At 42.6% G+C, this 20,346-nt stretch overlaps 1 protein-coding gene across 1 annotated transcript in view; it reads left to right on the plus strand.

Annotated features, from left to right (window-relative positions):
* ift74 (intraflagellar transport 74) overlaps positions 1–20,346 on the plus strand; it is a 47,813-nt gene that overhangs the window by 22,334 nt on the left and 5,133 nt on the right. Inside the window, exons 9-16 of the mRNA XM_082171573.1 lie at positions 7,522–7,660; positions 11,366–11,428; positions 11,788–11,931; positions 12,016–12,056; positions 14,866–14,945; positions 17,439–17,492; positions 17,581–17,678; positions 17,816–17,942. Coding sequence (XP_082027699.1) covers positions 7,522–7,660; positions 11,366–11,428; positions 11,788–11,931; positions 12,016–12,056; positions 14,866–14,945; positions 17,439–17,492; positions 17,581–17,678; positions 17,816–17,942 — 746 coding nt within the window. The remainder of the gene's footprint in view (positions 1–7,521; positions 7,661–11,365; positions 11,429–11,787; positions 11,932–12,015; positions 12,057–14,865; positions 14,946–17,438; positions 17,493–17,580; positions 17,679–17,815; positions 17,943–20,346) is intronic.

Below are 20,346 nucleotides of genomic sequence, written 5' to 3' on the forward strand. Positions count from 1 at the left end.
TTAACGAAGCTTTCAGTGCATTTGCCAGTTTTTAAAAGTTGTGTATGCACATGTAGACTAGAGACCTGCACTCCCGCGGGACCCACGATCTGATGGCCGAGTGCGGCGCGGGAATATAGATCTGATGGCCGAGTGCGGGCGCGGGCGGTAATGCACTCGTGTGTGTGCTGGTTGCGGGAGAATAAAACGATTCGCGGGACTCCCGCAAAATAGAATTATCTATAAATTGAACATCTAAAAACTAATAAATTGTCATTCATCTGTTGCACAAAAGCAACAAGAACAACAAAAACAAAATAGAAACGATTTACAGGCCAGAGTCTCTATCTATTTATAACATGTTTGCAGCGTTGAACAATGTAGCCAATCACAGATATATGTGTTGATTTCTTGAACGCCAATCAGATGCATTTAAGATAGAATCCCCTCACCGCTCAAAATGTACTTTTTGTTCAGTGCTGAATTCTGCATACTGGCAAATCATCTGATTATAGCAAACAAAGTGTAGATATTATGAAAGATTCTTTGTGCAGCCAGTTTCATTTATAATAACAGAGATTTGTGAGATCGCGATGAACTGAGATGTCAGCTTTTTAGGAATTATTAAGGGAGAAATCCGTCCCGCGCTGATGTCTAATGTAGACTTTAAAAACAAACGACTAACATTATATTTAACAGTAGCCTAGGCTGCAATCTAGTGTATGTGAAGTGAACCTTTTTGCAGATAAACACAAGTGCATTTTCGGACAAGTTAATTGAGTAAATCATACTCCCACTACGGTAATTAATAACAGACTGCCACTATAGTAAACACATTTCCTAAATAGGCCTGTGTATCTTACATTTTATGAAATAGTACCATTAGTCAAAAATAAAGTAAAAAATGCTTCCTTGTCACATATTTCATAATAAAATGACAATTACCCTTTCTGAAATACAATTTTTTTTGTCATCATTTATAGATTTCATGTTAAAATAATATACAGATGCACTACCCTCTTAAAAATACAGCTGATATATTGTTGTACTTATTATTTATTGGAAAGTTTGCCAATGCATAAATCAGCTAATCCCAAAAATAATCATTAGATTAATCGGAAAAATAATCGTTAGATTAGTCGACTAATCGAAGAAATAATCGATAGATTAATCGACAACAAAAATAATCGTTTGATGCAGCCCTAGTTCAGTGCATATCTTTGATCAAGGTTACTAATTACAGATGTAAGTGCATTAAGCCTAGCATTAATCTGTTTATTAGAAAGAGCAGAGTAAGAAATAATTTGACCTCTCAGGTAACATTTAAGTGTCTCCCACAGCAATGAATATGAAGAGGAGTCATTGTAATTGAAAGACAAGAACTCATCAATAGAGTTTGAAATGAGTTTGTAGAATTCTTTGTCTGCCAAAAGGAGAGAGTTAAATCTCCAAAGTGGTGGGCTACGTTTATAGGTAGAAAGTTGAATATCTAATAATAAAGGTGAATGGTCAGATATTACAATACCTAAATAGTCCGAAGAATTGACACATGAATTAAATGTATGGAAGAAAAATAATGTCAAATGTTTTTGAAATAAAAAGCCTGCTGAATTGCACTACTTGAAAAAAAATAGGCCTTACATTAACCATGCTTGCATTTTAATGCATTGTATTTTTAGGGCTTGCACTTTTATAGGCTGAAATTCAACATGGTTGAATATTTAAGCTGTGAATATTTCAATTAAAAACATTTCAAACACATTTTCATTATTAAAAATTCAATAATCCATATTCACCTTTCATATTTCACTTCCAAAATATTCAAACTGTTTAAAAATACAACCTATAATATTCAACAGGCATTTTTCGGTCCATTTTATTTGGCTTTGCAAATTCGCTTCCACAAATTCAGTGGTTCAAATTCGACAGTAAATTCAACATTGACGTCCAGGAACTGTAGGAAAAGCAGTAGATTGCCGAGCATGCTCTCCATCTGCTGTTAGGCAAGGCAAGGCAAGGCAAGGCAAGGCAAGGCAAGGCAAGGCAAGGCAAGGCAAGGCAAGGCAAGGCAAGGCAAGGCAAGTTTATTTATATAGCACATTTCATACACAATGGCAATTCAAAGTGCTTTACATAGAAGAAATTAAAATAATGAAAAGAAACGTTCACATTCTTTCTCAGACGAAAACTTTAATATCGTCATTTAAATACTGTTCTACTTTCAAACCCACATTAATCACTTTCACATTATCACCTTCTGAGTGGGCATTTACAGTTTCGGGCTAAATGCCCTGCTGACATAGGAGATATTAAAATAATTAAAAGAAATAAGAATAATTAAAACAGTTTAGAAAAATAGAGTAAAATACAGTACAGTACAAACAGTCGGACGAACAGCGGCACAGTGCTCATTCAGTAAATGCACAGCTAAACAGAAGTGTTTTGAGTCTGGATTTGAATGTGACCACTGTAGGAGCACATCTGATCTCTTCTGGAAGCTGGTTCCAGCTGTGGCTGGCATAATAGCTAAAAGCAGACTCACCATGTTTAGAATGAACCCTTGGTATTTCTAGCTGATATGATCCTAATGATCTGAGTGATCTGTTGGGTTTATATTCAGTGAGCATATCTGCAATGTATTGAGGTCCTAGGCCATTGAATGATTTATATACCAGTAATAATACTTTAAAATCAATCCTAAATCTAACTGGGAGCCAGTGTAAAGACCTGAGGACTGGTGTGATATGTTCATATTTTCTGGTTCTGCTCAGAATCCTGGCGGCAGCGTTCTGTATGAGCTGCAACTGTCTTATGGTCTTTTTGGGAAGGCCAGTGAGGAGTCCATTACAATAATCCACCCTGCTGGTGATGAAAGCATGCACAAGTTTCTCTAAGTCTTGTCTGGAAACAAAGCATCTAATTCTTGCAATATTTTTCAGATGATAGTATGCTGATTTAGTTATTGCTTTGACATGACTACTGAAACTAAGGTCTGACTCTAGTGTCACACCAAGATTCCTGACTTGATGTTTAGTTGTTTGACCCCTAGAGTGAAGGTATGCGTTCACTTTGAGAACTTCATCTTTGTTTCCAAACGCAATAACTTCAGTTTTGTCTTTGTTTAATTGAAGAAAGTTTTGACACATCCAACTGTTGACTTCGTCAATGCATCGGCACAGGGAGTCAATGGGGCTGGTTAGGGTTAGGGTTAGGGTTAATCGTTAGGCGATAGGGCTAAGTACAGCTGTGTGTCGTCTGCATAGCTGTGGTAAGCAATTTGGTTCTTTCTCATTATTTGGCTCATTGGGAGCATATACAGGTTGAACAGGAGTGGCGCAAGAATTGAGCCTTGAGGGACTCCGCATGTCATGGATGTCCACTCAGACTTATGGTCTCCTATACTCACATAATAACCTCTCCCATCTAAGTATGACCTGAACCATTTTAGGACTATCCCAGAAAGCCCCACCCAGTTTTCCAGCCTGTCAAGAAGTATGTTATGATCGACAGTGTCAAATGCAGCACTGAGGTCGAGTAGTACCAGCACTGATAATTGCTGGTGAGGTGTTAGTCGACCTCACCAGCAGGGGGTGCAAAAGCGCGTGTTGTTGACGAAGACCAGCAACTTTTAGAACAAGCCATTCATTCATAAAACTCATTTACAGCAATGTAAGAGTATTTGTGATTATTATGAAGGTGGTTTTATGTTAAATTCAGTGTCTTCAAGGTTACTTTTCCTGTGTAGCCTACATGCATCTTTCTCTACCGTGAACAAGATTATAATGTTATTCCCCGATGCGGATATACAGATCCAATGTTACATTTTTGAGGTTGATATATATTTCTCTTGGTTGTTTAGTTGACTTAACTTTATATTGTGGCAATGTGCTGCATGCAGGCTATTAGGGTTTCCCTCATTACTTCAGGATTCCCCTGCTGGACATATAAAACGCTTAACGTAGCTAATATAACTAATACAGTGATATTAAAAACCAAACGCAAGTTCAGCTCCAGATGGACTCAGAATAACGCGCAAAGCTTAATGCTGAGCGTTTCCCAGTGATAGACTGGCATAAAGTTGGCTTGACGTTGGACATTTGCACATTTAGGGACCGTCTCTAAAGTGTATACGACATTGGTATACACGTTTCTAACTTCAATAGCATTTGAATAGAACGACTTACAGTCATAAAACCAACTGTAATGTGTTCATGTAGTGTCAGGCATACTGCGCACCCTTAGATTTTTTATTCAAATCAATTAAAGTTTGCTATTGAAGTTAGAAACGTGTATAATGTATGCAACTTTGGAGACGGTCCCTAAATGTGCGAATGTCCAATGTCAAGCCAATTTTACATTTATTAGGCTACATTTAGTCATTTAGCAGACGCTTTTATCCAAAGCGATTTACAGTTCAACTAACAATAGGAGGACAACAATATGCAAGTGCTATGACTCTTCCCAGTTTAAACTAATGCAATACACGTAGGCATAGCCTACTATACTATACTATATATATATATATATAGAGAGAGAGAGAGAAAAGAAAGTGATAGTATTAATTGATCAAGTGTTGATTTTGTGCCAGTATATCACGAAACGCTCTGCATGAAATTTTGCGCGTTAAGTTCATATTCTGAGTCCATCTGCTTGCCTGTAGCCTATAGTAGCCTACAGCCTACATCCCCAATAAGGTGCAAGATTGGTCTTTCATATCACTGTATTAGTCCATAAAGCTACGTTAAGCGTTTTGTCCCGACGGAAGGGGAATCCTTGAGTATGAGGTATTGAGGGAAACCGATTATAATTCTGTTCATTGTAGAGAAAGCTGATGACATGTAGGCTACACAGGGAAAGTAACAATGAAGTTATTGAATGAAACATAAACACACCTTTTGTGTCTTTATCATGTTTTCCGCATATATATACTGACACAGATAATCATTTTCATTTTATGAATGAATGGCTTGTTCTAAAAGTTGCTGGTCTTCGTCAACAACACGCGCTTTTGCACCCCCTGCTGGTGAGGTCGACTAACAGCAGATGGAGAGCATGCTCGGCAATCTACTGCTTTTCCTGCAGTTCCTGGATGTCTGTTGAATTTACTGTCGAATTTGAACCACTGAATTTGTGGAAGCGAATTTGCAAAGCCAAATAAAATGGACCGAAAAATGCCTGTTGAATATTATAGGTTGTATTTTTAAACAGTTTGAATATTTTGGAAGTGAAATATGAAAGGTGAATATGGATTATTGAATTTTTAATAATGAAAATGTGTTTGAAATGTTTTTAATTGAAATATTCACAGCTTAAATATTCAACCATGTTGAATTTCAGCCCATAAAAATGCAAGCCCTAAAAATACAATGCATTAAAATGCAAGCATGGTTAATATAAGGCCTATTTTTTTTCAAGTAGTGCAATTCAGCAGGCTTTTTATTTCAAAAACATTTGACATTTTTCTTCCATATAAGTGTACTGTCAATAAAAAAGTAATCAATCCTAGAATATGAATGGTGCACCTTGGAAAAGAAAGATAATTTTTTAATAGAGGGGTTACAAGATCTCCATGGATCAATAAGACCATTCTGTTTCATAAAATCAGAGAATGTTTTAGACATAGCAGATTGAGTCAGATTTCGAGGATTAGACCGATCCAAGATTGGGTCAAAAACACAATTTAGATCCCCACCGAGGATCAGCAGGTGTGTATTCAAGAAAGGGATGTTACTCAGCAATCTGTTAGCGAATTCAACATCATCGAAGTTCGGGGCATATACATTTACCAACAAAACCCTTTTTTGCATCAGGGTACCAGCAACCATGAGGTATCTGCCATTCCTATCAGCAATAACATCAGTGGATGAGAACTGAACTTTTTTATTAATTAAAATGGCGACTCCCCTAGCTTTTGAATTAAAGTTTGAGTGGAAGACTTGACCTACCCAAGGGCAATGTAACCTACAATGATCTTTAACACGTAGGTGAGTCTCCTGCAAAAATACTAAATCAGAGTTTAAACGTTTCAAGTGCGCAAAAACCTTAGATCTCTTAACAGGATTACCCATACCTCTGATATTCCAACTGATGAATCTGAGAGGTGTGCCTGACCCAGCAATGCTGGGATCTATATTGCCATTAACCATTTGAATAAACAAAAAAAAAAAATTTTGTGGTCATTTTTTCACCCTAAAAATTAAAAGTAGGCCCTCAGTCCTGTGCAAATAGATGCAGAAACCATAAAATGAGGTAGTGCTGATCAGATCTAAAGTACAAAAATACAAAATATGGTATAGTCTTGTTAACAATATTCAGTAAGATTGACGAAAAATCTAATCAAAATTACCAGCTATAACAAAGCAATAGTGACACTAACCTAGTAAGTGCAGCAAGCCAGAAAACCACCTAATACTGAACAAATAGAGAATTAAGTGAAATCCACAACCTCTAAGGAATAATAGAACACAGATCCAAAAAGCTATTGGAGCTCACCCAGGAACCAAAGTTTTAACAAAGTCGCTGGCTTCCTCCGCAGAAACGAAGTCCTTCTCAACACCGTTGTATGTGATGCGAAGTCGCGCTGGATGAAACAGACCATATCGAGCACCGTCAATGCCACGAAGTTGGCGTCTGACCTCGTTGAATGCAGCCCGAGCCCGAGCTATCTTGGCAGTGTGGTCAGGGAAGACTGAGACGGTCACGCCTCTGACTTTAATCTGTCGGAGCTCTCTAGCGCGGCGCAAAATGTCAACACAGTCACTGTGATAATGAAATCTGCACACAATGACTCGTGGACGATCACCAGGCTTGGGTTTGGGTTGGAGGGTCCGGTGGGACCGGTCCAAAAGCGGCTCCTTTTCCAGATTGAACGCTTCCTTCAGTAAGGCGGCTACAGCAGCAGTGGTACAGGTGTCAGGACCCTCCGGTACTCCCACTATCCTAATGTTGTTACGCCGTGATCTGGACTCCAAATCTTCACATTTATTTTCCAGCATGGCTACATTAGCTGTGAGGCGCTCGATAGTAGTTTTCATCTCGGCGATGTCATCGGAGCACTCGGTGAGTGCGTGCTCCATCTCTCCGACCGTACCTTTTAGCTTGGACATGGAAGCATCGGTAGCAGCTTTATCATTCGCCAGCTGTGACTTTACCGCTTGCAGGTCGAGCTTAATAGTAGGCAATGCATCCCTGAGTGTTTCCTGGAGTTCCTTTTTAAAAATATCAGCAATATCTAATGAAGCCAGAGGCGACAGCGGCGCGAACACAGACATCAGTGACAGAATAGAGGAAAACCCTTGTGAGAAACCAGACTCAGTCAGTTTCAGAGTCCAGAGACTTCTCTGGACTGAAGAACCAACAGTGTATGATTATGATTCAGGTAGCATTACAGGTCAAAGTTCAGATCAGGACCAGTATTGTATAAAGCGCTGTAGAAATAAAGATGATTTGCCTTCAATTATTTTAAAAGCTGCTGACTGATTCAGTGGAATGAGCATGTATGATTATGATGTATAGTAATAACTTTAACGTTCTCTCTGTCAGGAAAGAGGATCTGATCCGCGCTGTGGAGGATAATATAGTCCAGGAGAAACAGGCGGCCCAAGACATCGTCAAGAAGATGAGTGCTGAGAAACAGGCCAAGTACAGTGAGATGAAGGCCAGCAATGAAGAGCTACTGCAGGTCAGGGTTACTCCACCACAGAACACCACCATACCAGTCAGTGTAAAGACATCATCAGCAGGATCACAGTAACAAGCCTGATCTATCATGTAGAGCAGTGGTTCCCAAACCTGTCCTACCGGCACCCCAACACTGCACGTTTTCTTTGTCTCTCTAATCAAACACACCTGATTCAACTCATCAGCTCATTATCACATGGGTTAATGAGCTGATGAGTTGAATCAGGTGTGTTTGATTAGAGAGACAAAGAAAATGTGCAGTGTTGGGGTGCCGGCAGGACAGGTTTGGGAACCACTGATGTAGAGTATACAGAGGAAAGCAGGGTGGCGCTACAGGGCTCTTCACTGCGACCCAAAATAACACCGGTGCGTTTGACCCGATCGGTTCTCATGAATACATGTATGAGGGCTGGTAACACTGCCTCAGTCTAACACTGCCTCAGTCTAACACTGCCTCAGTCTAACACTGCCTCAGTCTAACACTGCCTCAGTCTAACACTGCCTCTGTCAAACACTGCCTCAGTCAAACACTGCCTCAGTCAAACACTGCCTCAGTCAAACACTGCCTCAGTCTAACACTGCCTCAGTCTAACACTGCCTCAGTCTAACACTGCCTCTGTCAAACACTGCCTCAGTCAAACACTGCCTCTGTCAAACACTGCCTCTGTCAAACACTGCCTCTGTCAAACACTGCCTCTGTCAAACACTGCCTCAGTCTAACACTGCCTCAGTCTAACACTGCCTCAGTCTAACACTGCCTCAGTCTAACACTGCCTCAGTCAAACACTGCCTCAGTCAAACACTGCCTCTGTCAAACACTGCCTCTGTCAAACACTGCCTCTGTCAAACACTGCCTCTGTCAAACACTGCCTCTGTCAAACACTGCCTCTGTCAAACACTGCCTCTGTCTAACACTGCCTCAGTCAAACACTGCCTCAGTCAAACACTGCCTCAGTCAAACACTGCCTCAGTCAAACACTGCCTCTGTCAAACACTGCCTCTGTCTAACACTGCCTCAGTCAAACACTGCCTCAGTCAAACACTGCCTCAGTCAAACACTGCCTCAGTCAAACACTGCCTCTGTCTAACACTGCCTCAGTCTAACACTGCCTCTGTCTAACACTGCCTCAGTCTAACACTGCCTCAGTCAAACACTGCCTCTGTCAAACACTGCCTCTGTCAAACACTGCCTCAGTCTAACACTGCCTCTGTCAAACACTGCCTCTGTCAAACACTGCCTCAGTCAAACACTGCCTCAGTCAAACACTGCCTCAGTCAAACACTGCCTCTGTCTAACACTGCCTCTGTCTAACACTGCCTCTGTCTAACACTGCCTCTGTCTAACACTGCCTCAGTCTAACACTGCCTCAGTCTAACACTGCCTCTGTCAAACACTGCCTCAGTCAAACACTGCCTCTGTCTAACACTGCCTCAGTCAAACACTGCCTCTGTCTAACACTGCCTCAGTCTAACACTGCCTCTGTCTAACACTGCCTCTGTCTAACACTGCCTCAGTCTAACACTGCCTCAGTCAAACACTGCCTCTGTCTAACACTGCCTCAGTCTAACACTGCCTCAGTCTAACACTGCCTCAGTCTAACACTGCCTCAGTCAAACACTGCCTCTGTCAAACACTGCCTCAGTCAAACACTGCCTCAGTCAAACACTGCCTCTGTCAAACACTGCCTCAGTCAAACACTGCCTCAGTCAAACACTGCCTCTGTCTAACACTGCCTCAGTCAAACACTGCCTCAGTCAAACACTGCCTCAGTCTAACACTGCCTCAGTCTAACACTGCCTCAGTCAAACACTGCCTCAGTCTAACACTGCCTCAGTCAAACACTGCCTCAGTCAAACACTGCCTCAGTCTAACACTGCTTCAGTCAAACACTGCCTCTGTCAAACACTGCCTCAGTCAAACACTGCTTCAGTCTAACACTACTTCACTACTACATTTACATTTTACATTTAGCTGACGCTTTTATCCAAAGCGACTTACAATTGCTATATATGTCAGAGGTCGCACGCCTCTGGAGCAACTAGGGGTTAAGTGTCTTGCTCAGGGACACATTGGTGTCTCACAGTGGATTCGAACCCGGGTCTCTCACACCAAGGGCATGTGTCTTATCCATTGCGCCACCCCCCCCAAACCTTTTCCAGTCAAACACTGCCTCAGTCTAACACTGCCTCAGTCAAACACTGCCTCAGTCAAACACTGCCTCAGTCTAACACTGCTTCAGTCAAACACTGCCTCTGTCAAACACTGCCTCAGTCAAACACTGCTTCAGTCTAACACTACTTCACTACTACATTTACATTTTACATTTAGCTGACGCTTTTATCCAAAGCGACTTACAATTGCTATATATGTCAGAGGTCGCACGCCTCTGGAGCAACTAGGGGTTAAGTGTCTTGCTCAGGGACACATTGGTGTCTCACAGTGGATTCGAACCCGGGTCTCTCACACCAAAGGCATGTGTCTTATCCATTGCGCCACCCCCCCCAAACCTTTTCCAAACCATGTTTTTGTCTTATTGTGAATCACTACGGTACACCTAGAAGTGTTTATATTGGGACTATTTTAGCCTGGTTCGGGTCCAGTACCTGCGTGACTCTTCATTTACACGAACACAGAGAAGTAGATCCGGCTACAATTGTTCTTCCTTGAGATCCATGCATGTTTATTAACCAGTAGAGCGCCAAAAGTTACAGACTGCAGCTTTAATCTTTATCACATGTGATTTTAAGCAATATCACACGAGTAGACTCCTGTTTCTTGAGTATTGGCATGATTGCTAATGTGATACTGATCTTGTACAAAAGTCCAATAAACAAGTTGATATTAAGTGACTTAACATTTTTGCCATAATACTGTCTGTTTTTGCTCTATATCCTGAAAATAGTTTCAAACAAAGCCACACCAGACTTTTGCGCATCTCCAAGCAACGGTGATTTTTGGATGAATCTGCATTTTGAATGATTGAAAGAATGACTAGCACATAAAGACTTGCCGCTAAATTCTTAAAATATTTAAAATATGAATACAACATTATTTACCCATGAGCTGCATTAAACAGTCTATGTAAATGTGTCTACTACCACTTCTGATGCTGCTTCTGTGCCACTTCTGCAGTGCAAAGATGGATTTTTTATTTGATTGGTAACAGTCTGGTTGTGTCTTATTCTTCTAACTGAATTTACTGTTTAAAGTAACATTTAAAAACAAATTTTCTATTTTAATTTAAGAAATTGACAAAAGATGATGCATACATTTGATCAAATTAGAAAAACTTGCTCTTATAATGGTAAAAATGCCACTAGAAATGAATTTAAAGGGGCAAAAATCGCCTCTAATAGATCAGAAAGTGCTCCTCGTTTTTTTACACAAGTGCTCCTGATGACATGTTAGTGTAGAGCCCTGTGCATGCAACGCCAGTGTCATGGGTTTGATTCTCAGGCAACTCAAGAACTGGAAAAATAACATATAGCTTGAATGCCATAGTGTTTGCAAAATAGATGTAAACACTGAAAACAAAAATAAGTGAAGCATGTCTACATGAAGTGTAGTTTAGTGGGGAAAGAGCTTCAGTAAGCTTCACTGCCGACTCCACACTTTAAATTAAAATAAACAAATGATTTATGAGGGTGATTTGAAGTTCACTGTTCACTGACATGACGGATGTGCCGTGACTTTGATCTCATCCAGGAGCTGAACTCCCATCAGGAGGAACTGGACGCTCTGATGAGCAGGAAGGAGACGTTTGAGGCGGTGAGTGGGCACACACACACACACACACACACACACACACACACACACACACACACACACACACACACACACCTATGACAGCTCGCTTGTGGAGCGTTAATGAAGGGGAATGGACTGTCTAATTTGCTCACTGTGTTTCAGATTTTAAATCGGTGCTGCTACAAACATTCCTCTGTGTTTGCAGGATCTGGTTCACTCTCTCTCTCTCTCTCTCTCTCTGTGTTTGCAGGATCTGGTTCACTCTCTCTCTCTATGTTTGCAGGATCTGGTTCACTCTCTCTCTCTGTGTTTGCAGGATCTGGTTCACTCTCTCTCTCTGTGTTTGCAGGATCTGGTTCACCCTCTCTCTGTGTTTGCAGGATCTGGTTCACTCTCAGGCCAAACAGGAGGCAGTCGTGCTTCACGAGAAGCTCCTGGATCTGGAGAACCGCAGAGACGCCCTGCTGACTGAAGACCGGAACATGGGCTCTCCACAAGAGGAGAGGGAACGCCTATTTAAACAGGTCTCAGCTATTATATTTCATTACATTTAGTACATTAAAAGATTTCAACGGACGTGAACATGACTGTTCTTTTGTTGGTTTTAGGTGAAAGAAAACAACCAGGAAATAGCCAGCATGGAACGGAAGTATGTATTCATAAACCATATGCATGTTTGTTTTGGTCAAGCTTGAATGTTCACTTGAGTACACACACTCAGTTTGTTTGTAGATCCACAAATGCATGCTTCAGTCTTTATGGTGTTGTATGCAAATATTGTATTTACTATACGAATCACAATTCGATTCGATTACGATTCACCAGGTAACGATTCGATTCAATTCGATTCTACGATGCATTGCGATGCATCAAAATTCTACTGCACACAACAAGGCAAATTTTTCATCAGTCATGACTCATGAGGCAATACAAGCAGTCAGATATTGAACAACAGATTTTATTGGCTGCTATGTGTGTATTATCACTCTCCTGTATCTTTGATATAAATGTCATTAAATAAAATAAAATTGAATGGTACAGGGTATTGGATATGGCATCTTCAAACCTGAAAAAGAAAACATAAATCACTGCTTTCAGTGCTTTGAATGAGAAATGTTTCTCTTCTCTCTGCTTGAGAACCATTTGAAATTAAATTTCAACTTTATTGTCCAACTCGAGGCCAGAAAATAAACAGTGTACGGGTGTAACGGTTCACAAAATTCACGGTTCGGTTCAATACGATACACTTGTGTCACGGTTCGGTACGTTTTCGATACAGCAAAAAGAAAGAAATACCAGAGAAATTTCCTTGTTTTTTTTTTTTAATCTTTTTTTATTTAAAACTAACATCATAAAGTATGATATTTTTTTCTTTGAGCAATGATGGAGCTATAATTGACTCTTCTTAGGAGCATATAAAACAAAACAGCTCCTTGGAAAAAATTAAATGTAATATTTTGTGCTTATAAACAAAATCTTATTTTAGTTCAGATTAACATTTGAGGGCAGCAATGTTATTCATAATGTCGAAATAAAACCGACATAACGTTACTTGAAAGCATTATAGCCTACTATTCCTGCCAAACTTCCAAAGTTGCAGTTAGTGTTACTACAGTAAATCCATGGTGAATATTGCAGTTCTCTTACGAGAGTACTCTCGTGTTGCGTAAGCTAGCTTACGCTACTGGAAAAACCCTTTTCTCGAGAATACTGAAGCCAAAAAATTATCCTTAATTTTGCATTAGTTTAAAACGCATTGCTGCATAAGCAGACCGACTCGCGCGCCTATTGGTTGCCCAGCAGCAACTGCTGCAACCTATCCAGGGCCTGCTCGTGACGAAGCACCAATGAGGGCGCGGGCGCCCGTGCGCGCCACGTCCCGCCAGAATGGGCGTGGCTACAGGCTATAAAAGCAGGCCCGTGGGGTTGTTCTCTGATTTTTCAACTCTTCAGCGAAGTGGACACTCACCTCGCTGTTCTCCGGAGAAGCTGCGCCGTCGAAGAGCCTTCAGCGGGACGAGCTTCAAGCCGGCCATCTCGCCGCTTCCTCTGCCGTTCCTGCTGCACTATCCGGCGCCGATATCCTTTCAATTCCGCGTGTTACGTTACACACGCTTGCATCTAAAAGAGCGAGGCGTTGTTTCAAATGCCTCTCTTCAAGAAATGCGGCTCCTGCCGAGCCGATCTCAGCCACGGGGACCGCCACATCCTGTGCGTTTCCTGCCTGGGACACACACACGCAGACCACGCGCTTTCCCTGGGCGGCTGCCCGGAATGTGAAGCGATGCCTATGGCGACCCTGCGGGCTCGCCTAGCATCTTTCAGTGAGGATCCCGCCCCTCCGCTTCTCTCTTCTGGGCCGCGCCGTAAAAAGCGGCGTTCACAGAGAACGCCGGAGGCATCTGCCGCGAGCGCTTGCATGCCGGATCTCTCCCCGTGTGCATCGCTCTCTGCATCCCCCACCTCTATCACGGCCGGCCAGCCGCCCGCTGTGCATATCGAGTCGGGGGGAGATGACGCAGAAGGGGACAGCTGCTCCATTCTGGCTTCTGACTGCGAAGGATGGTCGGGCTCCATTCCGGACCCCGCCCCTTCTCTTCAGGAATCGAGCGGTGTGCGGTCTACGTTTGACGCCAAGCTTCTTCGCCTGCTTACGAAGGCCGTGGAGGACCTCGGCCTCGATTGGTCGCTTCCTGACGAGCCTGCACCCAGCAGGCTGGACGGTTGCTTTCTGCCAGGCCGCCGCTCGACGCCTCACACGAGGCCTGCCCCCTTTCTTCCGAAGCTCCACGAGGAGCTCACTAAGAGCTGGAAGGTGCCATTTTCTGCCAGGCTGCGCTCTACTGTCTCTTCGACGCTCTCTCTGGTAGACGGCGCGAAAGACAAAGGCTATCTCTGCATTCCTCCGGTCGAGGAACCGGTAGCCACGCACCTCTGCCCGCCTTCCGCCGGATGGCAAATGTGAATGTTTCTCACTAGATCTCGCAGCGATAATATTACTTTAGTGGCGAGTTCAAATTTTTTCTTTACTGGATCTGTTAGCGCTGTGTAGTATAAGATCGGCTCGCGCTGCTTTGGTCCAAACTGATAAACAGTCCGTCACGAGTAGCTCAGTTTCGTTCCGCTTACATTGCGTTTGCCATTTGATGTTGTGGTTGCGCCAGCGTCTACATTATGAGCGCGCTCGCGACGCGCTTACATTTGAAATAACCGTTCGGTTTGAAAATGCGTGCCTTGTACCGAACGGTTTAATACGAATACGCGTACCGTTACACCCCTAAAACAGTGACATAATCGATTATGGCACTTTGCCGCATCGATGCTGAATCGTGCATGTCCCGCATTGCGATGCATCGCCGAATCGATTATCGTTGAAACCACTAGTATTTACTTATACACAGTGTGTCTTATGATCAGTACATAAAAAAGACTAAAATGAATATGCTGTTTTTATGTAGACTGTCAGAGGTACGTGAGAAAATTAGCAATCTCACCGAAGAGATGCGGCAACTAGATGCTGACATGGAGGAACATCAAGGTGATTTATATAAACTTATCCTAAATATGAAAATGCATTCAGTTTGTGATGATCATAGACTGTTGATTTAGAGAGAAAGGAATGGGGAAAATAGTAGAAGACTTGACTTGATCGGTTTTTAATGTACAGTGGGGAGAACAAGTATTTGTTACACTGCCGATTTTGAAGACAAATCCAGAAAATCACATTGTATGATTTTTAAATAATTAATTTGCATTTTATTGCATGACATAAATATTTGATCACCTACCAACCAGTAAGAATTCCGGCTCTCACAGACCTGTTAGTTTTTCTTTAAGAAGCCCTCCTGTTCTCCACTCATTACCTGTATTAACTGCACCTGTTTGAACTTGTTACCGGTATAAAAGACACCTGTCCACAGACTCAATCAAACAGACTCCAACCTCTCCACAATGGCCAAGACCAGAGAGCTGTGTAAGGACATCAGGGATAAAACTGTAGACCTGCACAAGGCTGGGATTGGCTACAGGACAATAGGGAAGCAGCTTGGTGAGAAGGCAACAACTGTTGGCGCAAATATTAGAAAATGGAAGAAGTTCAAGATGACGGTCAATCTCCCTCGGTCTGGGGCACCGTGCAAGATCTCACCTCGTGGGGCATCAATGATCATGAGGAAGGTGAGGGATCAGCCCAGAACTACACGGCAGGACCTGGTCAATGACCTGAAGAGAGCTGGGACCACAGTCTCAAAGAAAACCATTAGTAACACACTACGCCGTCATGGATTAAAATCCTGCAGCGCACGCAAGGTCCCCCTGCTCAAGCCAGCGCATGTCCAGGCCCGTCTGAAGTTTGCCAATGACCATCTGGATGATCCAGAGGAGGAATGGGAGAAGGTCATGTGGTCTGATGAGACAGAAATAGAGCTTTTTGGTCTAAACTCCACTCGCCGTGTTTGGAGGAAGAAGGATGAGTACAACCCCAAGAACACCATACCAACCGTGAAGCATGGAGGTGGAAACATCATTCTTTGGGAATGCTTTTCTGCAAAGGGGACAGGACGACGGCACCGTATTGAGGGGAGGATGGATGGGGCCATGTATCGTGAGATCTTGAAGATGGGTCGTGGCTGGGTCTTCCAGCATGACAACGACCCGAAACACAGCCAGGGCAACTAAGGAGTGGCTCCGTAAGAAGCATCTCAAGGTCCTGGAGTGGCCTAGCCAGTCTCCAGACCTGAACCCAATAGAAAATCTTTGGAGGGAGCTGAAAGTCCGTATTGCCCAGCGACAGCCCCGAAACCTGAAGGATCTGGAGAAGGTCTGTATGGAGGAGTGGGCCAGAAGCCCTGCAGTGTGTGCAAACCTGGTCAAGAACTACAGGAAACGTATGATCTCTGTAATGGCAAACAAAGGTCTGTACCAAATATTAAGTTCTGCTTTTCTGATGTATCAAATGCTTATGTCATGTAATAAAATGCAAATTAATTACTTAAAAATCATACAATGTGATTTTCTGGATTTTTGTTTGAAGAACTACATGCTTTGTATACCTAGGATATCCAGAACCACCAAAGGAGGGAGAGCATTTTCACATTTGGCTCCAAAACTCTGGAATAGTCTTCCTGATACTGTTCGTTGCTCAGACTCGCTCTCCCAGTTTAAAACTAGATTAAAGTCGCATCTCTTCAGCCAGGCATTCATATAATCATACAGATCAAACTACAATCCGTCCTCTAGCTCATAAATGCCAGAGGAGAACTGGCCCCCGACTGAGCCTGGGTTCTCCCAAGGTTTTTTTCTCCATTAGGTCACCTGATGGAGTTTTAGGACACCATTAGGTCACTTGATGGAGTTTTTCGGTTCCTTGCCACTGTTGCCTTTGGCTTGCTCAGTTGGGGATATTTTGGGGATATTTAATCTAATTTTATCAATCAATAAATTCCTCTTGAAACAAACTTTGTTGTATTATTTTAATTTAATACTGTGAAGCTGCTTTGATACAATCTGTATTGTGAAAAGCGCTATACAAATAAACTTGACTTGACTTTGTAAGTGGGAAAACCTGCAAAATCGGCAGTGTATCAAATACTTGTTCTCCCCACTGTATGTTAAGCATTTCAGTTAAATATTGTTCATTGTAAACCTATTTAACAACAAACATGTTCTGATATTCAGGACAACAGCACTGTTGCTCATAGAAATCTCCAGATATGATAGTTAGTTCACAAACTGAGACTTTAGTGTTTAGTAATAATAATAATAATAATAATACTGTCTCAGAATGACGTGCAGACCACGTTTCTGAACACCGAATAGGCTTCGTTGGTGTAAATGTGTGTGTGGTGTCCTATATTATTTTCAGTTGCTCTGGTTTATTTGGACTGTTTGAATTCTCAGTTACATCAGTTTTTATTGTACATCACGCTTTTTTTAATTCAAAACATGAAGGGAAATTGATTTTAAGGCTTTAATGCACCAACTATAATAAACTGATTCTGGAGTCTGAACACACGTTTTACTGTCGGCACAGGGGAACGAACTCAGAAGTACAAGGAGCTGCAGAAGAGAGAAGAGGAGATCGACGGTGAGTCTCACACACACACTGATGCTGCATGTTAGGGTTACACACACTCGTGTTGATCATTAGATGATGAGCTTGTGTGTTTCCACAGCATATTTGAACACGTTTGAGGAGAATAAACATCAGGAGCAGCAGCTGATCAGAGACTCTCAGAGCAGTGTCGTGGCTTTACTGGAGCACTCCAGCAGGGTACACACACACTCACACACACCTCACACACACACCTTACACACACACCTCTCTCACGGCACACACACACCTCTCGTTTCTCCCTCTGTAACATGCTAGAGTTTGAGTCATGACAGCGAGTGTGTGGTGTTTCTCAGAACATCAGTCGTCTTCATCAGCTGTCGGCCGTCACAGCGCAGGAGCTTCGGTCCATGCAGGACGATCTGAGCTTTAAAGAGACGGAGATGCAGAAGTCTCACAGCACCGCCAGAGGCCTTTCCTCAGGTTAGTTTTTCTCTCACTGCTGTGTGTGCATTTACCTGGAGATATATATATGTATATGTCTGTGAGTAATGCAGGTTATGTCATCAGTCTGGAGCTAAATAAATAGACTGAGATTCACAAATCCCAATAAAAAAACAAAAAAACATTCACAAATAAATAAATCATCGTGATTAATTTCCATGAGTATGTGGACTCGTACTTGCCTGAGCTGTGGATCAGTAGTGACGCTCTTTCTCCTCTGGTAGTTGTTCAGGTTGAGGATTCACTGTGAGCGTCTCAGTCAAGTCACATTAATATAGCGCTTTTTACAGTACAGTGTTTCAAAGCAGCTTTACAGTGATAACAGGAAATTAATGCAACAAAGATTGTTTTGGCTTTACAGCAGGTTTAGAAGAAAGCCATTGTCCAACTTAAGTATTTGATTGATTTCTTTTCTGTTGTAAAAGATCATTAGTTATTAACTTAGGGGCCGCTTACATGACAGCGTTTTCAACTAAAAAAACAGAAAACTTTTGGTGGCATTTTGGTGGCCTGAGAACGCAAACTTTGAAATAGGTTTCAAAGTGCAAGTTTTTGAAAACGAGCTTTGAAAACGAAACCATTATCATCTCTGTGTAAACTTCAAAAACATGAGTCTGTGAAAATGGTGATGGCATGCACATGCATATTACGTGTTCAGTCTATAGGCATGCACGTTTGAATGAGTATGTGCACGGGCGCATAGTCTTTCTTTACTAAGTGACATCGCCAAATTACTTTTCTGGCATGAATAATACAGCATTTTTAGTCATTTCTGCTGATCCGTGTGAACGGGAATCTGACTACATCATGCGTTGTGGTCGTGTCTAGGCGCAGGTCCTCCATCTGATCTGGATACGGCCCGGATCCGGCTGACTGCGTCATGTGTTGTGGTCGTGTCTAAGAATAATAAGAATAAGAATCTTTATTGTCAATGTATAGCGAGTATACAATGAAATTGCAATGCTCTACGGCCAGTGCATAATAAATATAACAATTGTTAAAACAATATATAATAAATATATAAAAATATAAGAAGACAGAATATAAGAATATATAAGACAGAGACTACAGCTCACTCCATATTGTCCACATGTGTTATGAATTCAGTGTCCTGATGGCCCAAGGATAAAAGCTATTTTTCAGTCTATTGGTCCTGCACTTAATGCACCTGTATCTTCTGCCAGAGGGCAGGAGGTTGAAAAGGTGTTGACCTGGGTGTGAGGAGTCGGCAGTAATAGCCTTAGCTCTTCTGAGACACCGCATGCTGGCGATATCTTCCAGTGAGGGTAGGCGACTGCCAGTGATGTATTGTGCCGTCCGTATGACCCTCTGCAGGTTTTTCCTATCCGCTATTTTACAGTTGGCATACCAGGCCGTAATACCATATGACAGAACACTCTCGATAGTGCTGCGGTAAAAGGCCACTAACAGTTTCTCTTCTAGTTGGTTTCTTCTAAGTATCCTTAGAAAATGGAGTCGTTGCCTAGCCTTTTTTACCACAGCAGAAGTGTTAGCAGACCAGGAGAGATCGTCGGTTATGTGTGTACCTAGAAATTTATAAGACGAAACACGCTGAACACAATCCCCATTGATGATCAGTGGATCTGGTTCCCCCTTGTTTTTCCTGAAGTCTATAACCATTTCTTTGGTTTTACTGGTGTTAAGCAGTAGGTTATGTTTAGAGCACCAGTCAACCAACATGTTTACCTCGTCCCTGTATGCAGACTCCTCTGTCCCTGTATGCAGACTCTAGGAGCAGGTCCTCCATCTGATCTGGATACGGCCCGGATCCGGCTGACTACATCATGTTTTGTGGTCGTGTCTAGGAGCAGGTTTTCCATCTGATCTGGATACGGCCCGGATCCGGCTGACTGCGTCATGTGTTGTGGTCGTGTCTAGGAGCAGGTCCTCCATCTGATCTGGATACGGCCCGGATACGGCTGACTACATCATGTTTTGTGGTCGTGTCTAGGAGCAGGTTTTCCATCTGATCTGGATACGGCCCGGATCCGGCTGACTACATCATGTGTTGTGGTCGTGTCTAGGCGCAGGTCCTCCATCTGATCTGGATACGGCCCGGATCCGGCTGACTACATCATGTGTTGTGGTCGTGTCTAGGCACAGGTCCACCATCTGATCTGGATACGGCTTGGATCCGGCTGACTGCATCATGTGTTGTGGTCGTGTCTAGGCGCAGGTCCTCCTTCTGATCTGGATACGGCTCGGATCCGGCTGACTACATCATGTGTTGTGGTCATGTCTAGGAGCAGGTCCTGCATCTGATCTGGATACGGCCCGGATCCGGCTGACTACATCATGTGTTGTGGTCGTGTCTAGGCGCATGTCCTCCATCTGATCTGGATCAGGCTCGGATCCGGCTGAC

Source organism: Leuciscus leuciscus, assembly GCF_965113295.1.
Source record: "Leuciscus leuciscus genome assembly, chromosome: 5".
Taxonomy (NCBI): Eukaryota; Metazoa; Chordata; class Actinopteri; order Cypriniformes; family Leuciscidae; genus Leuciscus; species Leuciscus leuciscus.